This window comes from Pongo abelii, chromosome 8 (genome assembly GCF_028885655.2).
Source record: "Pongo abelii isolate AG06213 chromosome 8, NHGRI_mPonAbe1-v2.0_pri, whole genome shotgun sequence".
Lineage (NCBI taxonomy): Eukaryota > Metazoa > Chordata > Mammalia > Primates > Hominidae > Pongo > Pongo abelii.
The window spans coordinates 75,348,870-75,370,019 of NC_071993.2; the positions used below are offsets into that span (position 1 = coordinate 75,348,870).

At 42.7% G+C, this 21,150-nt stretch overlaps 1 protein-coding gene across 4 annotated transcripts in view; it reads right to left on the reverse strand.

The window, feature by feature from the left end:
- Window positions 1-21: 21 nt before the first annotated feature.
- STOX1 (storkhead box 1) overlaps window positions 22-21,150 on the reverse strand; it is a 73,251-nt gene continuing 52,122 nt past the window's right edge. For 3 of the 4 annotated variants that reach the window (XM_054523369.2, XM_063727376.1, XM_054523370.2), the window contains 3 exons: window positions 18,433-18,585; window positions 14,028-16,386; window positions 23-8,502 (listed from right to left, as the gene is read on the reverse strand). In XM_054523369.2, coding sequence (XP_054379344.1) covers window positions 8,355-8,502; window positions 14,028-16,386; window positions 18,433-18,585 — 2,660 coding nt within the window. In that variant the 3' untranslated portion in view covers window positions 23-8,354. Of the gene's footprint in view, window positions 8,503-14,027; window positions 16,387-18,432; window positions 18,586-21,150 lie in introns of all 4 variants that reach the window. The other variant, XM_024253494.3, reaches the window with a different exon arrangement.

Here is a 21,150-nt window from a genome sequence, read left to right on the forward strand (position 1 = left end):
CATAAAGGAAGCATGCACGATTAACATAAATAGTTTGGTTTATCTTCCCCTCCCCCACTCCGAACTGGTCTCCTGGGCCCCGCAGAGTCTCTTGGGGGCTTCCCAGTATGTACTGCTAGGGCTAGGAAGCCCTTCAACGGCGGTAGACAAGGCCGGCACGCGGTGGGAGGGTGCGTGGGCAGGCCCGTGCCGAGGCCAGTGGGCAACGCCACGCGCCGCCTCGCCATTTGCCGCCGGAAGCTGAAGCCCTCGGCCCCGCCCATTGCGGGGGAGATGTTAACGACCAACGGCTTCGCGCGAGGCCGCAGGCCTGGCGTCGGTGGAAAGGGGCTTCGCGCAGTTTCGGGTGGGCCAGATGGGCCGGAGGTGTAGCCGGGAACGGACAGATGTCCGTCTCTTAAGTCTTAGATTTTAATGTGAAGTTGGTCCCTGGTTCATTGTGATCCTTCTCAGGCTGTCCATTTGGCATAAGAAGAAACCCGAGAAAGGAATGTACTTGTCTGAAGTCCCACAATCTGTTAGTGGCACAGTCAGGACTAGAGAATTTAGCTCCTGAAGCCGAGATCAGTGCTCTCTCTGCCACATCAACCTGAAAACTTTGAGTTTTGCAATGTTTTGGGGAAGATGCTCCCATGAAACAATGAACAGGAAAAACCTGAAGCCTCACATTTTCTGCTGGTGAGAAAAGCCAAAATGTCTTGCACAGATTCTCTATTTGCAGTGAATAAAAAAGGATTTAATTTTAGTGATGGGGATTAACTGCCCGTGAATCACAGCCTTACACAAAACTGAAACCTTTGACAATACGAAGGGTAACTTCCTCTGTGTTTCTATCTTTGCTTACTATCACCGAGGCTAGTTGGCTTTTCACAGATGTTTCTTCATCTCTTCATGATCCTTGCGACCCAGCTACTCTACCCAATGAAGACACAGGGCTACTCTCACAAACCACTTGATAACGTCTAGCACACCAGCCTTAAAACCTAAGCATCAAACTGTGTCCTAGCAAAATTACAAATTGTTACATGTGGAGTTTGGGAATTGGTCCTGAATAGCTGGAACCACAAATGTTAAATCTGTGATTGCTTCAAGCCTTCTGCATAACTACGGCTTGGCCTGAAGGCAAGGGCTATATGTTTGCATGTAACTTTATGGATTCAATACTTAGAAACACAAGGAGTGTTCAGCTATTGATGACGGAGAAATCCACCTCTCTTCCTAGGTTATGAGAATAGCTATGCATCTCTAGATCTGCGGTTTTCTACATCTTTTTGTCCTAATCCCTCAGTCCGCTCCCAATTCTACCATAGTAGGGTCTTTATAGCCCTACAACAGGGTATGATGATGTGCATAAAAACAGTGTAGATATGGCTAAGAATGCCGCACGTAAAATTGGGATAAAAGGAACAGATGTTATCTTGTGGTTGAAGGTTAGTAACAGATGAAGTAAAAGTTGAGCTCCTGAGCACTCTTTGGCATTCATTTGTATGTCAGAGGTCCTAAGAGCGGGCCTGAAAAAAAGAAAGGAGTAGACTGTTCAAATCTCCCTATTCAAGTGATTAACAAGTGTACGAGTGTTTTAGAATGACCTTCTGTGACTTGCAACACTACAGACTCTGCCTTTCTAAGCCCTAAATTCACTGAACCAAATCTCTGGCTGCTGTCTGTGTCAGATAGAAAGGGCAAGTATAAACCGATGTGTCAGTAATTTGACCAAGGAGTGGCTTAGCTGAAAAAAATATGACCACATTACACATGTGTTCTCCGGGGATATCATTTTGCCTCAATCAACTAGAAAACGTGGGAATGGGATGCAGGAGTGGAGAACTTTGTTTTCTTCATATTTGCTCCCTCTGTAAATCTCAAGAGATTGTGTCTGATGAGATTTGGGGTTGGGGGGAGGCATACTGTGCATGAATAATTAAAATGCACAATAATTCAAGATACAATCTTATTAGAACATCTTTATTTTCCAAACATCTTACCAGAGTCACTGATATACTTTCTTTTACAACACTTAAGAGTTGGGTGCTTCAATTGCTACTCCTGTTACAAGGTCCTATAAAGATTTCCCTGCCGGGCGCGGTAGGTCATGCCTGTAATCCCAGCACTTTGGGAGGCCGAAGCAGGCGGATCACAAGGTCAGGTGATCGAGACCCTCCTGGCTAACACGGTAAAACCCCGTCTCTCCTAAAAATATAAAAAATTAGCCGGGTGTGGTAGCAGGCACCTGTAGTCCCAGCTACTCTGGAGGCTGAGGCAGAAGAATGGCGTCTACCGGGGAGGCGGAGCTTGCAGTGAGCCGAGATCGCGCCACTTCACTCCAGCCTGGGCGACAGAGAAAGACTCAGTCTCAAAAAAAAAAAAAAAAAAAAAAAAAAAAAAAAAATTTCTCTTGCCCTTTGTCTCAGCTTATTTAAACTGACCATTAAGATATAAGAAGTAGATGACTATTTCTAAACTTGCCTCTCTCATCTTTTTAGAACTATAGGGCTAAATTAGTTTTACTCTGTAAAACTATTGAAGGTAAAAGTCATCAAATAACCATTTTGTATCTGCACGTCAATCTTATGCGGCAAGAAGAATTGAACCTTTTTCTTTTACTTTATACCCAGCAGCTTCGTCATGAACCATCATTTTTAAATGCTGTTACATGGAAATAGTTTAAGGGGCAGTTAAAAACTGATTTAAGACATATTGGGGGCACAAAATAAGTGTTGAGTATGGAAAAGCAGAAAGTAAAGGCAAAGAGAATGGGAGGGAAGGAGGAGGGTATTTTTCCCATTGCCATGGAACCTAAACCAAGTCAGTTCTAAAATCTTGCTAGAAAAGTTGGAAGAGTAATGCTGATAGCACAGGAAATTGGATCCGCTGATATAACAGCACCATGGAAATGAGGTACAGAGGTGCTTACATTAGTTTGAGGTTTTGACAGCATTGGAAAAGAGACATCTTTGGCTGGGCGCGGTGGCTCATGCCTGTAATCCCAGCACTTTGGGAGGCCGAGGCGGGTGGATCACGAGGTCAGGACATGGAGACCATCCTGGCTAACATGGTGAAACCCCGTCTCTACTAAAAAACACAAAAAATTAGCCGGGCGTGGTGGCACACGCCTGTAGTCCCAGCTACTCAGGAGGCTGAGGCAGGTGAATGGTGTGAACCCGGGAGGCACAGCTTTCAGTGAGCCGAGATTGTGCCACTGCACTCTAGCCTGGGCAACAGAGTCAGACTCTGTCTCAAGAAAAAAAAAAAAGGAAAAGAGACATCTTTGAATACATTTATCATATGTATATTTATGCATGTATCTAGCTCCTAAATTCAAACCTTTAAATGATTTTGTAAGTGCTTAACCTTTAGTCTCATTGTTTCTTTAGTCAATTTCTTTCTGGATGTTTTGAACCAAATAGTAGGAGGGTTTCAGAGTCACATCGTCACATCAGTCACGCCAGAAGAGGGCACCATTATTCAAGTAATGTTTGGAAGCGGCTTCTGCTTCTTCCAGACATCTACTCCTTTCTTTTTTCAGGCCTGCTCTTAGGACCTCTGACATTTTTTCCAAATGTTACTAAGGTTTCAAAGGAAAGAAAGTCCTGTAAGACACCAGCAAAGTAATCATGAATTTGTCTTTGATGCCCCCATTCTTGTTTCATGACATTTATGTCTCTCTTCCCCACCCCTGTTAAGCAATAGCCTGTTTTCCCAACACCCAAAAAGCCTTAGTAGCTGTAGATAGGTTCTCAAAACGCCATGGTTCCCAATCTTTTCCCTTCTACAGGCTCTTTCCATTGCTCTTCCTCATAGACTTGACATTTTGGTTTGGTGTGTGTGTGTGTGTGTGTGTATGTGCATGCCACTACATGAAAAAAGATCTAGGGCCGGGCGCGGTGGCTCACGCCTATAATTCCAGCACTTTGGGAGGCTGAGGTGGGCAGATCACCTGAGGTCAGGGGTTCGAGACCAGCCTGGCCAACATGGCAAAACTTTGTCTCTACTAAAAGTACAAAAATTAGCCAGGCGTAGTGGCAGGCACCTGTAATCCCAGCTATTCAGGAGGCTGAGGCAGGAGAATCGCTTGAATCCGGGAGGCGGAGGTTGCGGTGAGCCAAGATTGTGCCACTGCACTCCAGCTGGGGTGACAAGAGCTACCTCCATCTCAAAAAAAAAAAAAAAAGGAAACAAGAAAAAAGATTTGTGCCAAGCATGGTGGCTCACACCTGTATTCCCAGCACTTTGGGAGGCCAAGGCAGGCAGATCACCTGAAGGCAGGGGCAGGAGTTCAAGACCAGCCTGGCCAACATGGTGAAACCCCATCTTTACAAAAAATACAAAATTGGCCTGGTGTAGTGGCTCATGCCTGTAATCACAGCACCTTGGGAGGCCAAGGTGGCGGATCATGAGGTCAAGAGATCGGGACCATCCTGGCCAACATGGTGAAACCCTGTCTCTACTAAAAATACAAAAATTAGCTGGGCATGGTGGCACGTGCCTGTAGTCCCAGCTACTCAGGAGGCTGAGACAGGAGAATTGCTTGAACCAGAGGCTGCAGTGAGCTGAGATCATGCCATTGCACTCCAGCCTGGGCAACACAGTGAGACTCTGTCTCAAAAAAAAAAAAAAAAAGATTTGAAATTTTGTAACATTTTGTCTGAAAAATTGTATTTAGGGATAATTGATCCATGGTGGTCATTCTAATCAATGAATAAGATACAAATGCAGTTTAACTGCCACACCAGCATGGGATAGTGTTGCATTACTGAGCTGGTGTAATTTCAACTATTTGCAAAGAAACGATCTTTTAGCTAGCAAGGAGTTAGAGTAAGGCAAAGGAATTGAGTACAATTTCTATTAGGACTTTTGAAATAATGAAAATAGTTTGCAAGAAACCTAGCTATGCCAGGGATCCCTAGGAGTCTGAAATCTCAGATGAGAGAGGATGTATGTTGTATGAATGTCTACAATAAGCCCATATTTTGCATATTTTATTCCTACTTATAAAATAAGCTATCAACTGAAAACTTGTTAGTGAAAGGGATAATACCTCCCCGTGGCATACCTGGATTTTGATGGCAGATACATCCTATAACCTTCCCAAAGGACTAAATCTGTAATGGAGGAATTCCAGACAACCTGACAAAAACAGGGGACCTGTATAGTGGGCCATGTATTTACCTATCAAGCAAGTTTTGTTACTATAAAATATATTAAAACACATACATATATATGTATAATAATATTAGGTACCTCCTGCATTGGGCACTTTTTTTTTTAAAGACCCAAAGCCATTCCACAGCCGTGCCCGCAATGGGGTTGCTCAGGCCTACACTGGGCACTTTTGATAGATCATCCCCAAGCCTCACAACAATCCCGGAAGGGAGACATCATTACTATCTCCCTTTGACAGATGAGAAAACCAATTCAGAGGAATTTGGTGACTTGCTCCATCACACAGCTACGAAGGATTTGGAATTGGAATTCAAACTGTATCTGACTCCTAAGCTCAGATCATTAAGCTGCCTCAAAAACCAGTTTTTTCATTAGAGAATAGACTGCATTAGGAAAGATAAATCAAGAACTAAAGTTGCCACAAAAAGCAGTTATGTCTGGGGAGAAAAATGCAGGTCACCTACTTTAGAGAATAATCTCCCAAACAATTTAATCGCACATATTCCCATCTTTAGTGTCTGTTATATGATGAGTTTCGTAGGAGAAAATTTTACTGGTTTCATAATGAGCTTGATTTATTTAATACATTCCTTTAAAACAGGGAGAATGTCATAATGCATCCAGTGGCAAAATTAGATGGACTTCATTAGTTGCGCAACATGGCAAAAACCCATCTCCTAAAAAAACAAAACAAATAAAAAACCTTACAGTTGGAAGGATTCTTCAAAATCCTATAGTTCAGCCAGCCAGTTAAACTAAATTCTGGAAATTGCTCTGCAGCATATCAGTAAAGGGATCACCAAGCTTCTGCTTGAATGCCCTAAACAATGGGAAATTCATTCTTTTCCAAAGCTGCCTACTTCATCTTCAGATAGCTTTGTCTAATAGAAAATTCTGCCAGGCACAGTGGCTCACACCTGAAATTCCAGCACTTTGGGAGGCCCAGGTGGGAGGATTGCTTGAGGACAGAAGTTCAAGACCAGCCTGGCCAACATAGTGAGACCCTGTCTCTATAAAAAATAAAATTAGACAAGCCTGGTGGCTTATGCCTGTAGTCCCAGATACTCAGGGGGCTAAAGTGGGAGGATCACTTGAATCCAACAGGCCGAGGCTGCAGTGTGCTGTGATCATGCCACTGTACTCCAGCCTGAGTGACAGAGACCCCGTCTCAAAATAATTTTTTTCGTTGTTAAAATACTTCTCTTAACTTCCATTCACTGGTGCTGATTCCATGCTGTAAGACCCCCTAAAACAATACTCTCACCTCTACTTCCCCTACAAGTCTTTTCTATACCAGATTACCCACCTCTCTTGGCACTTAGAGCAGGGTTTACACTGTCGTTTTGACAACAATTAATCTTCTCACAATGCAATGAATGGTATGTCAATCAATTGGGGTCCACTGAAAGCCAATAGTCAAGAGTGAGTGAGCTGACCACTGCAAAAGAGAGCAGTGAATGTCATTTGCACTTCCACAGGGACTGCACAAAGTTCTCCAGTGCCGGGCTTCTCTCTGGACTTCATTGTTGTCAGTATGGTGAGAGTCAGAAGGAGACACTCCAATTATTCAGTCATTCACGCCTGTAATCCCAGCACTTTGGAAGCCGAGGCAGGCGAATCACAAGGTCAGGAGTTCGAGACTAGCCTAGCCAACATAGTGAAACCCCATCTCTACTAAAAATACAAAAAATTAGCCAGGTGTGGTGGTGCACACCTGTAATCCCAGCTACTCAGGAGGCTGAGGCAGGAGAATCGCTTGAACCTGGGGAGGCAGAGGTTGCAGTAAACCGAGATTACGCCATTGCACTGCAGCCCTGGCGACAGTGCGAGACGCTGTCTCAAAAAAAAAAAGGAAAAGAAAAGAAAAAACATTCCCTCAACCATAAATCAGCACCATCATCTTCTCAACATGCTGAAACCAGTCTCAATTGCTCCATGTTCCCCAAACCCAAGAGAACTGACCATTCTACTACTTGGTCTGAAAAGGCTTAGCAGAAAAAATTCTAGGTCTTACCATGAGTTGGAAATGGACCAAAATGCAGATGAATTGCTAAATGTCTACCAGACTCCTTCCACCTTTCTCTAAACCTCTCATTCAGAACCTCCGTTTTACTCCCAAGCCATTCGGTAACCATTCTGCTTCCCTTCTATCTCCACATTCTATCTCCGCCATCTGACTTCTCACTGCCATCTATAAAGAAGGCCTGGGCCAGGTGCGGTGGCTCATGCCTGTAATCCCAACACTTTGGGAGGCCGAGGCGGGTGGATTACGAGGTCAGGAGATCAAGACCATCCTAGCTAACACAGTGAAACCCCGTCTCTACTAAAAATACAAAAAATTTGCCGGGTGAGGTAGCAGGCGCCTGTAATCCCAGCTACTCGGGAAGCCGAGGCAGGAGAATGGCATGAACCTGGGAGGCAGAAGTTGCAGTGAGCCGAGATTGTGCGACTGCACTCCAGCCTGGGCAACAGAGCAAGACTCCATCTCAAAGAAGGCCTGAAATGTAGGGAGGAACCAGAGGAATAGTAGTATAGCCAGATGCCTCTTGCCACAGGAATTTTCGACATTGTCAGTCACATTGGGAACCATTTGTTCATGTCCAGGGTGGTCAAAGAGAAGACCCTGGGCAGCAATGATTAAAGGAATTCTTGTTGCAGAGTAGCCAACACATTTATGTAAATTCTTTCTTGGTAATGATAAAGACTTAGGGTTGCATAGATACCTTGCAGCAGACACTGTTTTCTTGCAACAGACACTGCTTCAACACACACTGTTTTCTGATTTTGTGTTGAAATCTGGTGAGATCCACTTAACTTAGAACTCAATATTGGTGTAGGTAAAAAAAAAAAAAATCACTGCAGGAAGTAAATTGGCATTCTATGTATTTGAGAAACTAATGTATAAAAATTCAAGTTAATTACAATTGGAAGGGGACCAGTAATTCCACTTTTTAATTGAAAATAATCTATATACTCCCAATAAACTCACAGTAAAATAAGCTTCAAAAAGCCTTAAGATGCCAAAAAAGGAAAAAAAGCCAGTAATTAGAACAAAATATGTAATGTGGTTAATAGCATATATATGCTTGCCTTTAGACAATTCTTATATACTCAATTCTTATATGATTGAAAGATTCTGTAGTAATGCTCTACCTTTTTACAAATAAAAAAAATAGGTTTCCAAAAGAAAATTAAACGTTTATGACTGGAGTTAGCGGTAGTAAGGAATTGGATGTGAGTGGTTGACTGCTCTTTGTGCCTTCAGCGTTTTGCAGAAAATTCTGTCTTCTTTTTAGTCCATCCAAAATGACTGAATTATTAGATCCCAGACTCTGTGTCCTAAAGATATTAAAAATAACAGAATTATTGGCTTCAAGGGAACTCGAATTTCTAACCAAGGCATTATACTTTGTTACTTTGAAGTAGTACATTTACTAATACAAAGGTACACTTATCAAATAAATTAACCTTTAAAAATCCAAAGTGCTCTTTACATTTTAAAGGCTTCACAATAGCACCTCAATTATTTGACAGCTGCCTTCACAGAAGTTTATATTTTCTGAAAAACATCTGTTCTCAGATCCAGTATCAAGTATATTCTAGTCAGAAACAGTAAGTTCCCTGAAAAACTTCTATATATCTGAAGTGGCCAATATCTTCCTGTGAAATTTATTACTTTTATGAGAAATCATATGGAAGAGAAAAGCAAATTATTATATTTTTAATATTACAATGTTCTTTTCTAGGAGGAACAAGCTATATTAGTCCATTATCTAACACATATGCCTTGCTTCAGCTAACTCACAATACTGTTTGGTAGGCTGGGCACAGTGGCTCATGCCTGTAATCCCAGCACTTCAGGAGGCCAAGACAGGCAGATCACTTGAGGCCAGGAGTTTGAGACTAGCCTGGCCAACATGGTGAAACCCTGTCTCTACTAAAAATACAAAAATTAGCCAGGCATAGTGGTGCACACCTGTAATTTCAGCTACTCATGAGAGTGAGGCATGAGAATCTCTTGAACCTATGAGGCAGAGGTTGCAGTGAGCCAAGATCACACCCACTACACTCCAGCCTGGGCAACAGAGCGAGACTCTGTTTCAAAAAAAAAAAAAAGCAAAAAACAAAAAAACTTGTCTATGTTTATTGTTTGTCTCCCCAACTAAATTGTATACTTCCTGTAAGTAGAAACAATGTCTTATTCATCTCTATCCCCCTAATCCTTATAACCATCATGGCACACAGTTGATGTTCAAATGTTACTTTCCCTTCCCTTTCCTCTAAATGCCTGTCAATTATAGCTAGCCTTTCAGGAAAAGCATATTGCTTAAAAATAAGCAATCCTTAAGAAATTAAATTTCTCAAAATTTTGCAAATCAAAATTCCTAGTCACCTATCAAGGAGTAATGTCTCTCATCTGTTTTTGTTTTGTTTTTGCCACAGAGAAAGAAAAGGAACCCATGGCTTGTTCGTTTACACCACCATTGTTCACGTTTGAAGACATGTTTTGGTTATTTTAAACACTTGATAGCCGGGCATGGGGGCTCACACCTGTAATCCCAGCACTTTGGGAGGCCAAGGTGGGTGGATCACTTGAGGTCAGGAGTTTGAGACCAGCCTGGCCAACATGGTGAAAACCTCATCTCTACTAAAAATACAAAAATTAGCTGGGCGTGGTGGCACATGCCTATAATCCCAGCTACTCAGGAGGCTGAGGCAGGAGAATCAATTGAACCCGGGAGGCAGAGGTTGCAGTGAGCTGAGATTGTGCTACTGCACTGCAGCCTGGGCGACAGAGCGAGACTCCGTCTCAAAAAAAAAAAGAAAAGAAAAGAAAAGGTCTTGCACCCCCAATAAAGAAGTAATGATACGTTTTTAAAATGTAGATTTCTAGGAATATATCCTAAGAAAAAAACTCAGAAATGACCACAAACATTTTTATGTAAAAATAACTCACTGCAGGTTGATTTATTATAGCAAAAAATTGGGAATGATCTAAATGTCAAAGAAAGGAAAATAGGCTGGGCACAGTGGCTCATGCCTGTAACCCTAGCACTTTGAGAGGCCAAGATGGGAGAACTGCTTGAGCCCAGGAGTTTCAGACCAGCCTGGACAACATAGTGAGACCTCATTCTTACAATATAATAATAAGCAGCAGCAGCTGGGTGTGGTGGTGCATGCCTGCGGTCCCAGCTACACAGGAGGCTGATTTGCTTGAGACCAGGAGGCCGAGGCTATAGTGAGCCCTGATTGAACCACTGTACTCTATCCTGGGCAACAGTGTGAGACCTTGTCTCTTTAAAAAAAAAAAAAAAAAAAAAGGAAAATAATAGGAAAATAATATCTATTTATTTATATATATATATATATATATATATATAGGTCCACATAACAGAATGCTAAACAGCCATTAAAAAGAACAAGCTTGTGGCTCACGTCTGTAATCCCAGCCAAGGTGGGTGGATCACTTGAGGCCAGGGAAGCCAAGGTGGGCAGATCACTTGAGGCCAGGAGTTCGAGACCAGCCTGGCCAACATGGTGAAACCTCATCTCTGTTAAAAAAAAAAAGACACACACACGCACACACAAAATAGCTGGGCGTGGTGGCTCACGCCTGTAGTCCTAGCCACTCAGGAGGCTGAGGCAAGGAAAAAAAAGGCTTGAGGCCAGGCGCAGTGGCTCATGCCTGTAATCCCAGCACTTTGGAGGCTGGATCCCTGAGTGGATCACCTGAGGCAGGAGTTCAAGACCAGCCTGGACAACATGGTGAAACCCTGTCTCTAATAAAAACACAAAAATTAGCTGGGCCTGGTGGTATGTGCCTGTAATCCCAGCTATTTGGGAGACTGAGGCATGAGAATTGCTTGAACCCGGGAAGCAGAGGTTGCAGTGAGCCGAGATCGCGCCACTGCACTCCAGCCTGGGCGACAGAGCAAGACTACATCTCAAAAAACAAACAAACACCAAGCTTAAGCTACATTTATCAATAACAGGATATACATAAGTTACATGAAAAAAGAAAGCCATGGCTCTATATGATTTGTTGTTAAAAATACTTTTATTAAGCCCTGGTACAGTGGCTCACGCCTGCAATCCCAAATGGGAGGCCAAGGCAAGCGGATGGTTGAATCCAGTTCAAGGCCAGCCTGGGCAACATAGCAATATATTGTCTCCACAAAAAAACTTTTTTACACTTGATCTTAGCCAAAAGGCCGAGAAGTGATCAAAAAAACTTTTCAATTAGCCTGATGGCCGGTGCGGTGGGTCATGTCTGTAATCCCAGCACTTTGGGAGACTGAAGCGGGAGAATCCCTTGAGCCCAGGAGTTCGAGACCAGACTGGTAACATTGTAAAACCTCATCTCTACAAAAAATTAGCTGGGTATAGTAGCATGTGCCTATAATCCAAGCTACTCCAGAGGCTGAGGTTGGGGGATGGCTTGAGCCCAGGAGGCCTAGGCTGCAGTGAGCTATGATTGTGTCATTGCACTCCAGCTGGGTGACAGACTGCAACCCTGTCTAAAAGAAAAAACAACAGAGCAACTTACAAATGCATAGAAAAAAGTGTAGGGTCAGACACGCTCAGTGGCTCACACCTGTAATCCCAGCCCTTTGGGAGGCTGAATTGCTTGAGCCCAGGAGTTTGAGACCAACCAGCCTGAGCAACATGGTGAAACCCCATCTCTCCAAAAAAAAAAAAAATTGGCTGGGCGTAGTGACATGTGCCTGTAGTCTCAGGTACGCGGGAGACTAAGGTAGGAGGATCACTTGAGCCCAGGGAGGTTGAAGCTGCAGTGAGCTGTGATTGTACCACTGCACTCCAGCCTGGGTGACAGAGTCAATCACTGTCTCAAAGCAAAAAAAAAAAAAAAAAAAAAAATACTGGCAAAGATATGAACCAAATTTTAGAATGACCTTTGAGAAACTATTAAATAACACAGGGAAAATGTTCATATGATAGACTATTAATTTTAAAAAGCAACATGCAAAATAGTAACTCAGTACGAGCCGAGTAGACAAAATCTATAGATCTATACATTTGGACTGAAGTGCTATACAGAAACAAACCAAATATAAAATGATTTTTAAAAAATATCTAGATGTTAGGCCAGGCATAGTGGCTCACGCCTGTAATCCCAGCACTTTGGGAGGCCAAGGCGGGCAGATCACCTGAGGTCAGGAGTTCGAGACCAGTCTGGCCAACATGGTGGAACCCTGTCTCTACTGAAAATACAAAAATTAGTCAGGCGTGGTGGCGGGCACCTGTAATCCCAGCTACTTGGGGGACTGAGCCAGGAGAATTGCTTGAACCTGGGAGGCGGAGGTTGCAGTGAGCTGAGACCATACCATTGCACTCCAGCCTGGGCAACAAGAGCAAAACTCCATCTCAAAATATATATATATGTGTGTGTGTGTGTGTGTTAGAATAAGTATAGGTGTTTTAAAAAATATTTTTCACCCAGTAAGATTGTTAGCTATTTTAAAAGAAAAAAATACTTTTCAGTACTTCTTAAGTGTTCTATCATGGCGATACTACTTTTATAATCCAAACAACGTTTAAACAAATTGGCATGGAAAACATTAGTGGAGGCCGGGCATGGCGGCTCACGCCTGTAATTGTGGCACTTTGGGAGGCTGAGGAGGGCGGATCACTTGAGGTCAGGAGTTCAAGACCAGCCTGGCCAACATGGCAAAACCCCGTCTCTACTAAAAAATACAAAAATTAGCTGGGCGTGGTGGTGCATGGCTGTGATCCCAGCTACTCGGGAGGTTAAAGTGGGAGAATTGCTTGAACCTGGGAGGTGGAGGTTGCAGTGAGCAGAGATTCCACCACTGCACTCCAGTCTGGACAACAGAGCAAAACTCTGTCTCAAAAAAAAAGAAAAAGAAAGAAAATATTAGGCTGGGTGCGGTGGCTCACGCCTGTAATCCCAGCACTTTGGGAGGCCAAGGCGGGCAGATCACCTGAGGTCGCGAGTTCAAGACTAGCCTGACCAACATGGAGAAACCTCATCTCTATTAAAAATACAAAATTAGCTGGGTGTGGTGGTGCATGCCTGTAATCCCAGATACTCGGGAGGATAAGGTAGGAGAATCGCTTGAATCGGGAGGCGGAGGTTGTGGTGAGCCGAGATCACGCCATTGCACTCCAGTCTGGGCGACAAGAACAAAACTATGTCTCAAAAATAAAATAAAATATTAGTGGATAGTAGCCACATCCCTTTCTCAACCTATGTAGAGCCAGGAATAGAAGTGAAAACTTCCAACCCTCAGTTCAGAAAGTGCTTGGCTTATAGAAATTTCTATTTTTAGAAATAATTAAAGATTTATGAGTAGTGGGGACAGTCAAATTTGGTTCACATTAAAAATAAACTGTATCCTACTATATAAGAGATTTCATTGTAACTTTATACAATTTATTCAGTAAAGGTATAAAAGCTGGCAGAATTGTATCATTATAGAAGTGTGATAGTCAGTAGTCTCTTACTAGGTAACAAAATGCCCTTGATTTTCATAATTCCTGTAGAACAGTGGCTAATCAGCCACTTTCTTTTTTTTTTTTTTGAGACAGAGTCTTGCTCCATCACCAGGCTGGAGTGCAGTGGCACGATCTCAGCTCACTACAACCTCCACTTCCCGGGTTCAAGCGATTCTCCTGCCTCAGCCTCCCGAGTAGCTGGGATTACAGGGATGCGCCACCATGCCTGGTTGTATTTTTAGTAGGGACGGGGTTTCACCATCTTGGCCAGGATGGTCTCGATCTCTTGACCTCGTGATCCACCCGCCTCGGCCTCCCAAAATGCTGGGATTACAGGCATGAGCCACTGTGCCCAGCCTAAATCAGACACTTTTGTGTGGACTTACCGTGGAGAATCTATTCCACTATCTCCTGCCATGCTGTGATTTTCTGTCCCTTCCAAGTGACTGTGTTCATATTGGACATCCTGAGCCAACACTGGCATATGTGAAGTGTTGAAACGTTGGAACTTTTGTGGGAAATATTTTCTCATTTCCTGATTCTGAGGACTCTGACTCCAGCTAGCTGGCTTCTTTCCTGTGTCACCAATAGTGTCTTGTATGACTTCAGCTTCGAAACTGGCTTTTCTTGCGCTATAGTAATCAAAGATTCTTTCATCAGCAGGTGCTGAGGCCTGTACACATTTAGCAACACTGGGTTCTTCTTCGTAGTTAAAACTAAACTGGGCCCCTGAATTTAGGCCACAACTTTCAGCAGAGAGGTTAGGTTCTTGGCTTTCACCTGGGGTAGCATGCAGCCCAGTGGGTTTGTAGCATTCGTTTCTTTTAAGCACCTGAGGCTCAACTCTCTCCATTGTGCTGTTGTACTCGGTCAGAGATCTCTCCATCACTTTTTGTTTTCCTAAATGATTTCCCTGGCTTCCACCTGTGAAGGAATACTGACTGTGGCCAGGCAGCATTTGACGTAAGTCATCATTCTCAGAAATGCCATCTTCCTCTAGATATAATGAACTACAGGCACCATCATCATCTTCCACTTCATTCTGATACAAGGCCTGGTCATCATTAGAAAGCTGTTCATTTTCTAGGCTTGTAGTCTCTGCATCCTGGACAAATCCTTTTCTCAATAATTCTTCTGAGTCTCTGTCTTGTCTTTCAGGTTGTCTTAAAGGGTTCATGCCAACTGGGTAATCCAAAAGGCCAAGATTTTGAAACTGGTGTATTGTGTTATCCACTAATCTACAAGCAGAGGGTGTTCGGTCTGAAAAGGAGGCACCTCGTGATGGCAGGCTATGCGGAGTCTCTTTGGTCTCCCCTAATTTGTCAAAGTGGGAATGACTTTTCCTCAAGACTTCAGGAATTACCTCATTTTCTCCACCATACACTTTGTATCTCAACATGCTTTCCATAAAGGGACAGCATTTACCATCATTTTGCAACATGCTCTGTTGAGGGTGATTGAAGAGGTGACCTCTGAAGTCATCATTGGTGGGTTTGACAGTAGGGTCATTTATGTAAATGGATTCTGCTTCCATTTTATCATTAGGTTGTTCAGCATATGGCTCTTTGGCTTTACCATCAAAGATTCTTGAGGAATCCAAGGACCTAGGCTTTTGGAAAGGCTTTTCCTTTGGTCCAGTCTGGCTGGGTTTCAGATCACTGGTCTTCGGAATTTTGTGCCCTTTGGATATTGTGCTTCCTCTGTGAGACAAACCTTGGAAAGGATTACTGATTCGCTTTTTATAAATCAAATGGGAACCTAGCACTGTTGTAATCTCACCAAGTGGTTTCTGACCTACCATTTCATTTGGGCTTTTAATTCTGGGGATAGGCTGTGTAGCAGGGAGCTTGGGGTGTTTCTCCAGTCTAATGCTTCCTGGCTGAAACTCACTTCCCTGATTCCTGGCTTTGTGTCTATCCCTGCGAGAATGGGCCTGCCCTTGAGGTTTTGCAGACAGACCATGGCTTTTCTTAACCCCCTCTTTTGAAGGATATTTATGCCCGATTGTCAGCATGTCAGTGGAAGTGCCCTGGCTATTATATTTTTTCTGTTCTTCGTATTTTTGCATTAGGACGGTGTGTTTGATTAAATTGTCAACAGTCAAAATGGGGTTAATTCGTTTGATTATCTCATGTTCAACATCTCGAGGGATATTGTCCAAGTCATCTTCATCTCGGACAGGCCATTCTTCAGGTGGGAACTGAGCAGAGAAACTGCTGTGTTCTGTTTTGGGCTTCTCCTTTCTAGATATGCTGCGCCATAAGAGACTAAAACCAAACTTCTTGCCTTTTTCTTTATCTCCTGTGTATGGTAAAGGTTTGGTACTCTCACAAATGTGGTGCTCCGCAGACACTGAAACTGCCCCTTTCTGTACCCAAGGTAAGGATTCCTTAAGACCTCTGTGACTCTTCCTAGTCACTTCTGCAGCAACTGGTGGTTCCTGAACATCCTGAGTGTGCATGTCCCGGAAACACTGGCAAGACTGACAGTGGGATATGGGGGCAGCATTCTCTTGGGCTGACTGTGCACAGCTCTCCATGCTCACCAGATACATCATGGAAGTTGGCATCAGGCGACTTTCATCTGATGGCAGCACTCTCTTATTTTCCTGGGTGGTTGTATTTGTAATGAAGTAAGTCTGAGGAGTAACTATGAAGTATCCTTCTCCAGTGTGATAAATCTTCCTTTCTTTAATCAGCATTCCCAGAGTGGTATAAAGAATATCTTCCGATGGAATTGCAATGCCTAAAACAGACAAGCATTTTACAGATAGATTTTGAATAAGAAAAATTTTAATGAGTGAAATCAGTAACTCTGAAATGACTACACATTGGCTTGATAAACCCAGAGCTGATTGTAACATGATTAATACATGTGATTAAAATGCCAGGGATGGGTATGATGGCTCATGCCTATAATCCCAGAGTTTTGGGAGGCTGAGGCAGGAGGATCACTTGAGCCCAGGAGTTCAAGACCAGGCTAGGCAACATAGCAAGACTTCGTCTCTACAAAAAAAATTTTAAACATTAGCCAGGTATGGAAGGATCATTTGAGTCCAGGAGTTCAAGGCTGCAGTGAGCTATGATCGTGCCACTGTACTCCAGCCTGGGCAACAAACCAAGACCCTGTCTCAAAAAAAAAAAAAAAAAAGCCAAAGAAGCATAAATAATATTTATAAGTTAAATAATAGGAATAGGCCAGGCATGGTGGCTCACACCTGTAATCCCAGCACTTTGGGAGGCTGAGGCAGGCAGATCGCTTTAACTCAGGAGTTCAAGACCAGGCTGAGCAACATGGTGAAATCATGCCTCTACTAGAAATACAAAAATTAGCAGGACATGGTGGCGGGTGTCTGTAGTACCAGATGCTTTGGAGGCTGAGGTGGGAGGATTGCTTGAGCCCTTGGAGGCAGAGGTTGCAATGGGCCATAATTGCACCACTGCACTCCAACCTGGGCAACAGAGTGAGACCCTGTCTCAAAAATAAAAATAAAAATAACAGGAAAATAATTTGGTCCACATAAAGTCACATGGGTAGGTTAATGAGTAAATAGACAAAAAAAAATCTGAATTCATTCAAATAAAAACCCATTATAAATTTAAACTGTGACTGAGGAAAGCATTCTTTTATTTAGTAGCAAGGATTACAGGCACCTGCCACCACGCCTAATTTTTTTTTTTTTTTTTTTTGTAGTTTTTAGTAGAGATGGGGTTTCACCATATTGGCCAGGATGCTTTCAATCTCTTGACCTCGTGATCTGCCCACCTTGGCCTCCCAAAGTGCTGGGATTATAGGCGTGAGCCACCACGCCCGGCCCAGATGCCATTCTTGAAAAGGAAGAAAATAAATAAATAAAAGAATGAGTGGCGTGCACCTGTGGTCCCAGCTACTTGGGAGGCTGAGGCAGGTGGATTGCTTCAACCCACGAGTTTGAGGCTGCAGTGATCTAAGAAGGTGCCTCTGCACTCTAACCTGGGCAACAGAGTGAGGCCTTGTCTCAAATAAAATAAAGAATGAGACATATCAATATATGTTAGCATCGACAGATCTCCAAGATATGTTTTTAAGTTAATAAGGGAAACGTGTTGAATGTATAGAATGATCCAATTTATGCCGGGCACGGTGGCTCATGCCTGTAATCCCAACACTTTGGGAGGCTGAGGCGGGTGGATCATGAGGTCAGGAGTTCGAGACCAGCCTAACCAACATGGTGAAACCCCGTCTCTACTAAAAATACAAAAATTATCTGGGCATGCTGGTGGGCGCCTGTAATCCCAGCTACTGAGGAGGCTGAGGCAGAAGAATCGCTTGAACCCGGGGAGGCGGAGGTTGCAGTGAGCCAACATCGTGCCACTGCACTCCAGCCTGGGTGACAGAGTGAGACTCTGTCTCAAAAAAAAAAAAAAAAAGATCCAATTTATGTTATGAAAAATTTATTATCATATATAAGAAATGATAATAGCAGTTATTACCTCTGGAAGTGAGAGTGAAAAAATGGGAAATGGGGGGAAATAAACTTTACTTTCTCATTTTGCACTCCTTTCCACAGAGTGTGATTTATTTATTTATTGCCCGTAAGCATTTATTTTTGGAAAAGTTTATCTGAAAAGTAAAAGAAATACCCTTATCAAATTTGTTGCAGGACTTCTTCTGGTAGGGTTCTGATATAAAGTTCTATAGAAGAGGGGAAAAAAGGATATCACCCAGTTTATTTATGTGTTTAAGACTAATTATAAATAGAAACCAAACACATACAGTGAAGTACAAATAGAGAAAAACTTATTACTCTACCTGGGTAGTGTTTCATCAAACGCTCCAAAAGTGATTCCTGTGTTACTACAATCTGAGCTGTATTCATATCAGATATAGCACAGCAAAGAACTTCACCCAAAGGTACAAACTGAGATTGAGTTATTGGATTCATTTGCACTGGAAAGACATCACCTAAATTGGAGATTTAAAAAAGGGGGGGGGGTTGATAAATTTGATATAGTATAAAATGTTTGGAATTAGTGAAACAAAAATAAAGACTAATAGGTAGAATTGCAATTCTTTCGTCAGTCTTTACTCAGAATCTCTTAACATGACATGTACAATGACAGAAACTATATAAGAAAGATTTACATTATGGTCTCTACTTTTAAGAAATGTGTATTAACTGTCTCTAAAGTAAGAGATGGCAAGATTCCATCAGAAAGGCTCAAACTATTATCAGAGTTCAGGAGGTCACGTAATACTTATATACCAGCAGTTTACCATTTTTCAAACTATTTTTTCATATTAGCTATCTTGAGAAAGGCAGACACAGGATTATTTCTTTACTTAAAATATATAAAGTTATAGAAAACTCAAGTAATGGTCCCAAGTCTAAAAGCAAGTAAAGTGACAGAAATAGGTCTTCTGACTCCTGATCCAGTATTTTCACCATTCCACATTTTCCTGATTGGGATGATCAGGAAGATTTGAAGAAAGGCAGAAGTGTTTTCCAATGAGCAAGAAGACATGAAGCAAAACCATGGAAAGCACATGTAAGGGTATGGACAGAGTTATCCTGGTTCAATAGAACTTACAGCTTAATACAGGACCAAAGTGGAAGACAAGGCTGGAAATGTAAGCTAGACTGTATCGTCTTTCCTCCTAGCCAGTGTATTAAATGTTCTTCTTAACCTGCCATTACTCAGGTTGAGTACTGGATTCTGCTGGACATCCATGGAAATCCCTCAATCAATTGGAAATGAAAGACTAAGACTCAGGAAAGAGATTTAGGAATCAACTAATAGAGATGAGATCTGAAGCTAGAGTGGAATAAATTATTTAATAGGAGAATAAAGAAAAGCACCAAGAAACACCTAACTAAGAAACAATCTACATTTAAGACACAGTAGGGACCAGACATGGTGGCTCAGGCCTGTAACCCCAGCACTTTGGGAGGCAGAGGTGGGCGGATCACCCGAGGTCAGGAGTTTGATACTAGCCTGGCCAACATGGTAAAACCCCGTCTCTACTAAAAATACAAAAATTAGCTGGGCATGGTGGTGGGCTCCTGTAATCCCAGCTACTCAGGAGGCTGAGGCAGGAGAATCGCTTAAACCCAGGAGGCGGAGGTTGCAGTGAGCCAAGATGGCGCCACTGCACTCCAGCCTAGTGAGTGAGCCTAGGTAAAGACTAGACAGACTGAGACTCCATCACAAAAAAAACAAAAAACAAAAAACACAGTAGGAATTAGGAACCCACAAAAGAGCACATATCTCTTGGCACATACCAAAAGTATAAAAAAAAAGGGCTTCAAAAAAATAGTGGTCAACAGTATCAAATGCTTAGAAGGAAATCCAAAGGGTTGAGGAAGGAGAAAAGCCACTGGATTTCTTGATTGGAAGGTGCCACTGGTGACTTTTAAGAAAACAATTCCAGCCTGGCCACAGTGGCTCACACCTGTAATCCCAACACTTTAGGGAGATCACTTGAGGCCAGGAATTCGAGATCAGCCTGAGCAACATAGCGAGATCCAATCTCTACAAAGATAAAAATTTTAAAAATTAGCCAGGATGGTGGTTTGCCTCTCCTAGCAGCCAGGGGGCTAAGGTGTGAGGATTATTTGAGCCCAGGAGTTACAGGCTGAAATAAGCTATGACTGCACCACTGCATGGCTGCCTAGGTGAGGGTGAGACCCTGTCTCTAAGAAAACAAAACAAAACAAAACAAAAAAAAGAAAGAAAGAAAACTATTTCAGTAGAAAAGAAGACAAAGTTCCAATTGAAGGAAAGGAAGTTGGTGAGAAAAATGTAAAGTTAATGGGTGTTCCTTGTAGAGCAGCGTTTCTCAACTTTGGCACTTTTGATATTTGAGGTGAGATATATATAGGATGAACAATGGTCCCAGTATGCCCAGGACTGAGGTGCTTCCTGGGACACAGGACATTCAGTGCTATAAGCCTATAGCCAGGAAAGTTACTGGCAAACTGGGATGAGTAGCCACCCTAACCAGATAATTTTGCAGTGGGAGGCTGCTCTGTGCATTGTAGGGTATTTAATAGCATTATGGCCTCTACCCATTAGATGCCAGTAGCATTTCCCACAGTTGCAGCAACCAAAAATATCTCCAGACACTTCCAAATGTCCTCTCGATGGCTAAGTCATCCCAGTTGGAAACCACTGCTCTAGACCATTTGTATGCAAAATCTGATGGTGAATAAGGAGAAATAGATCATAAACCAGAAAGGAGTAGGATCCAGTGAATACGACTGGATGCTGTGGTTTTCTTAAAGTAAGATCTGTGTCCCTTTGGATGCAAAAAGGAAGGGCTTAGTGGAGATGGTGGACATGATTCTGGGAGAGGGGAGATCAGTAAGATAGCAAGATCCCAAAGAAGGGGAAAGGGAAAGTATATCAAGGGCGTAAGTAGAGAGGCTAGCTTACAAATGAGGAAGATGCTACTCTATCTGAGACTTGAGAAAATAATAGAGGGTGGCAGAAGACCAGAAATATATTGAGGCAGAGAAGGAAAAAAAAT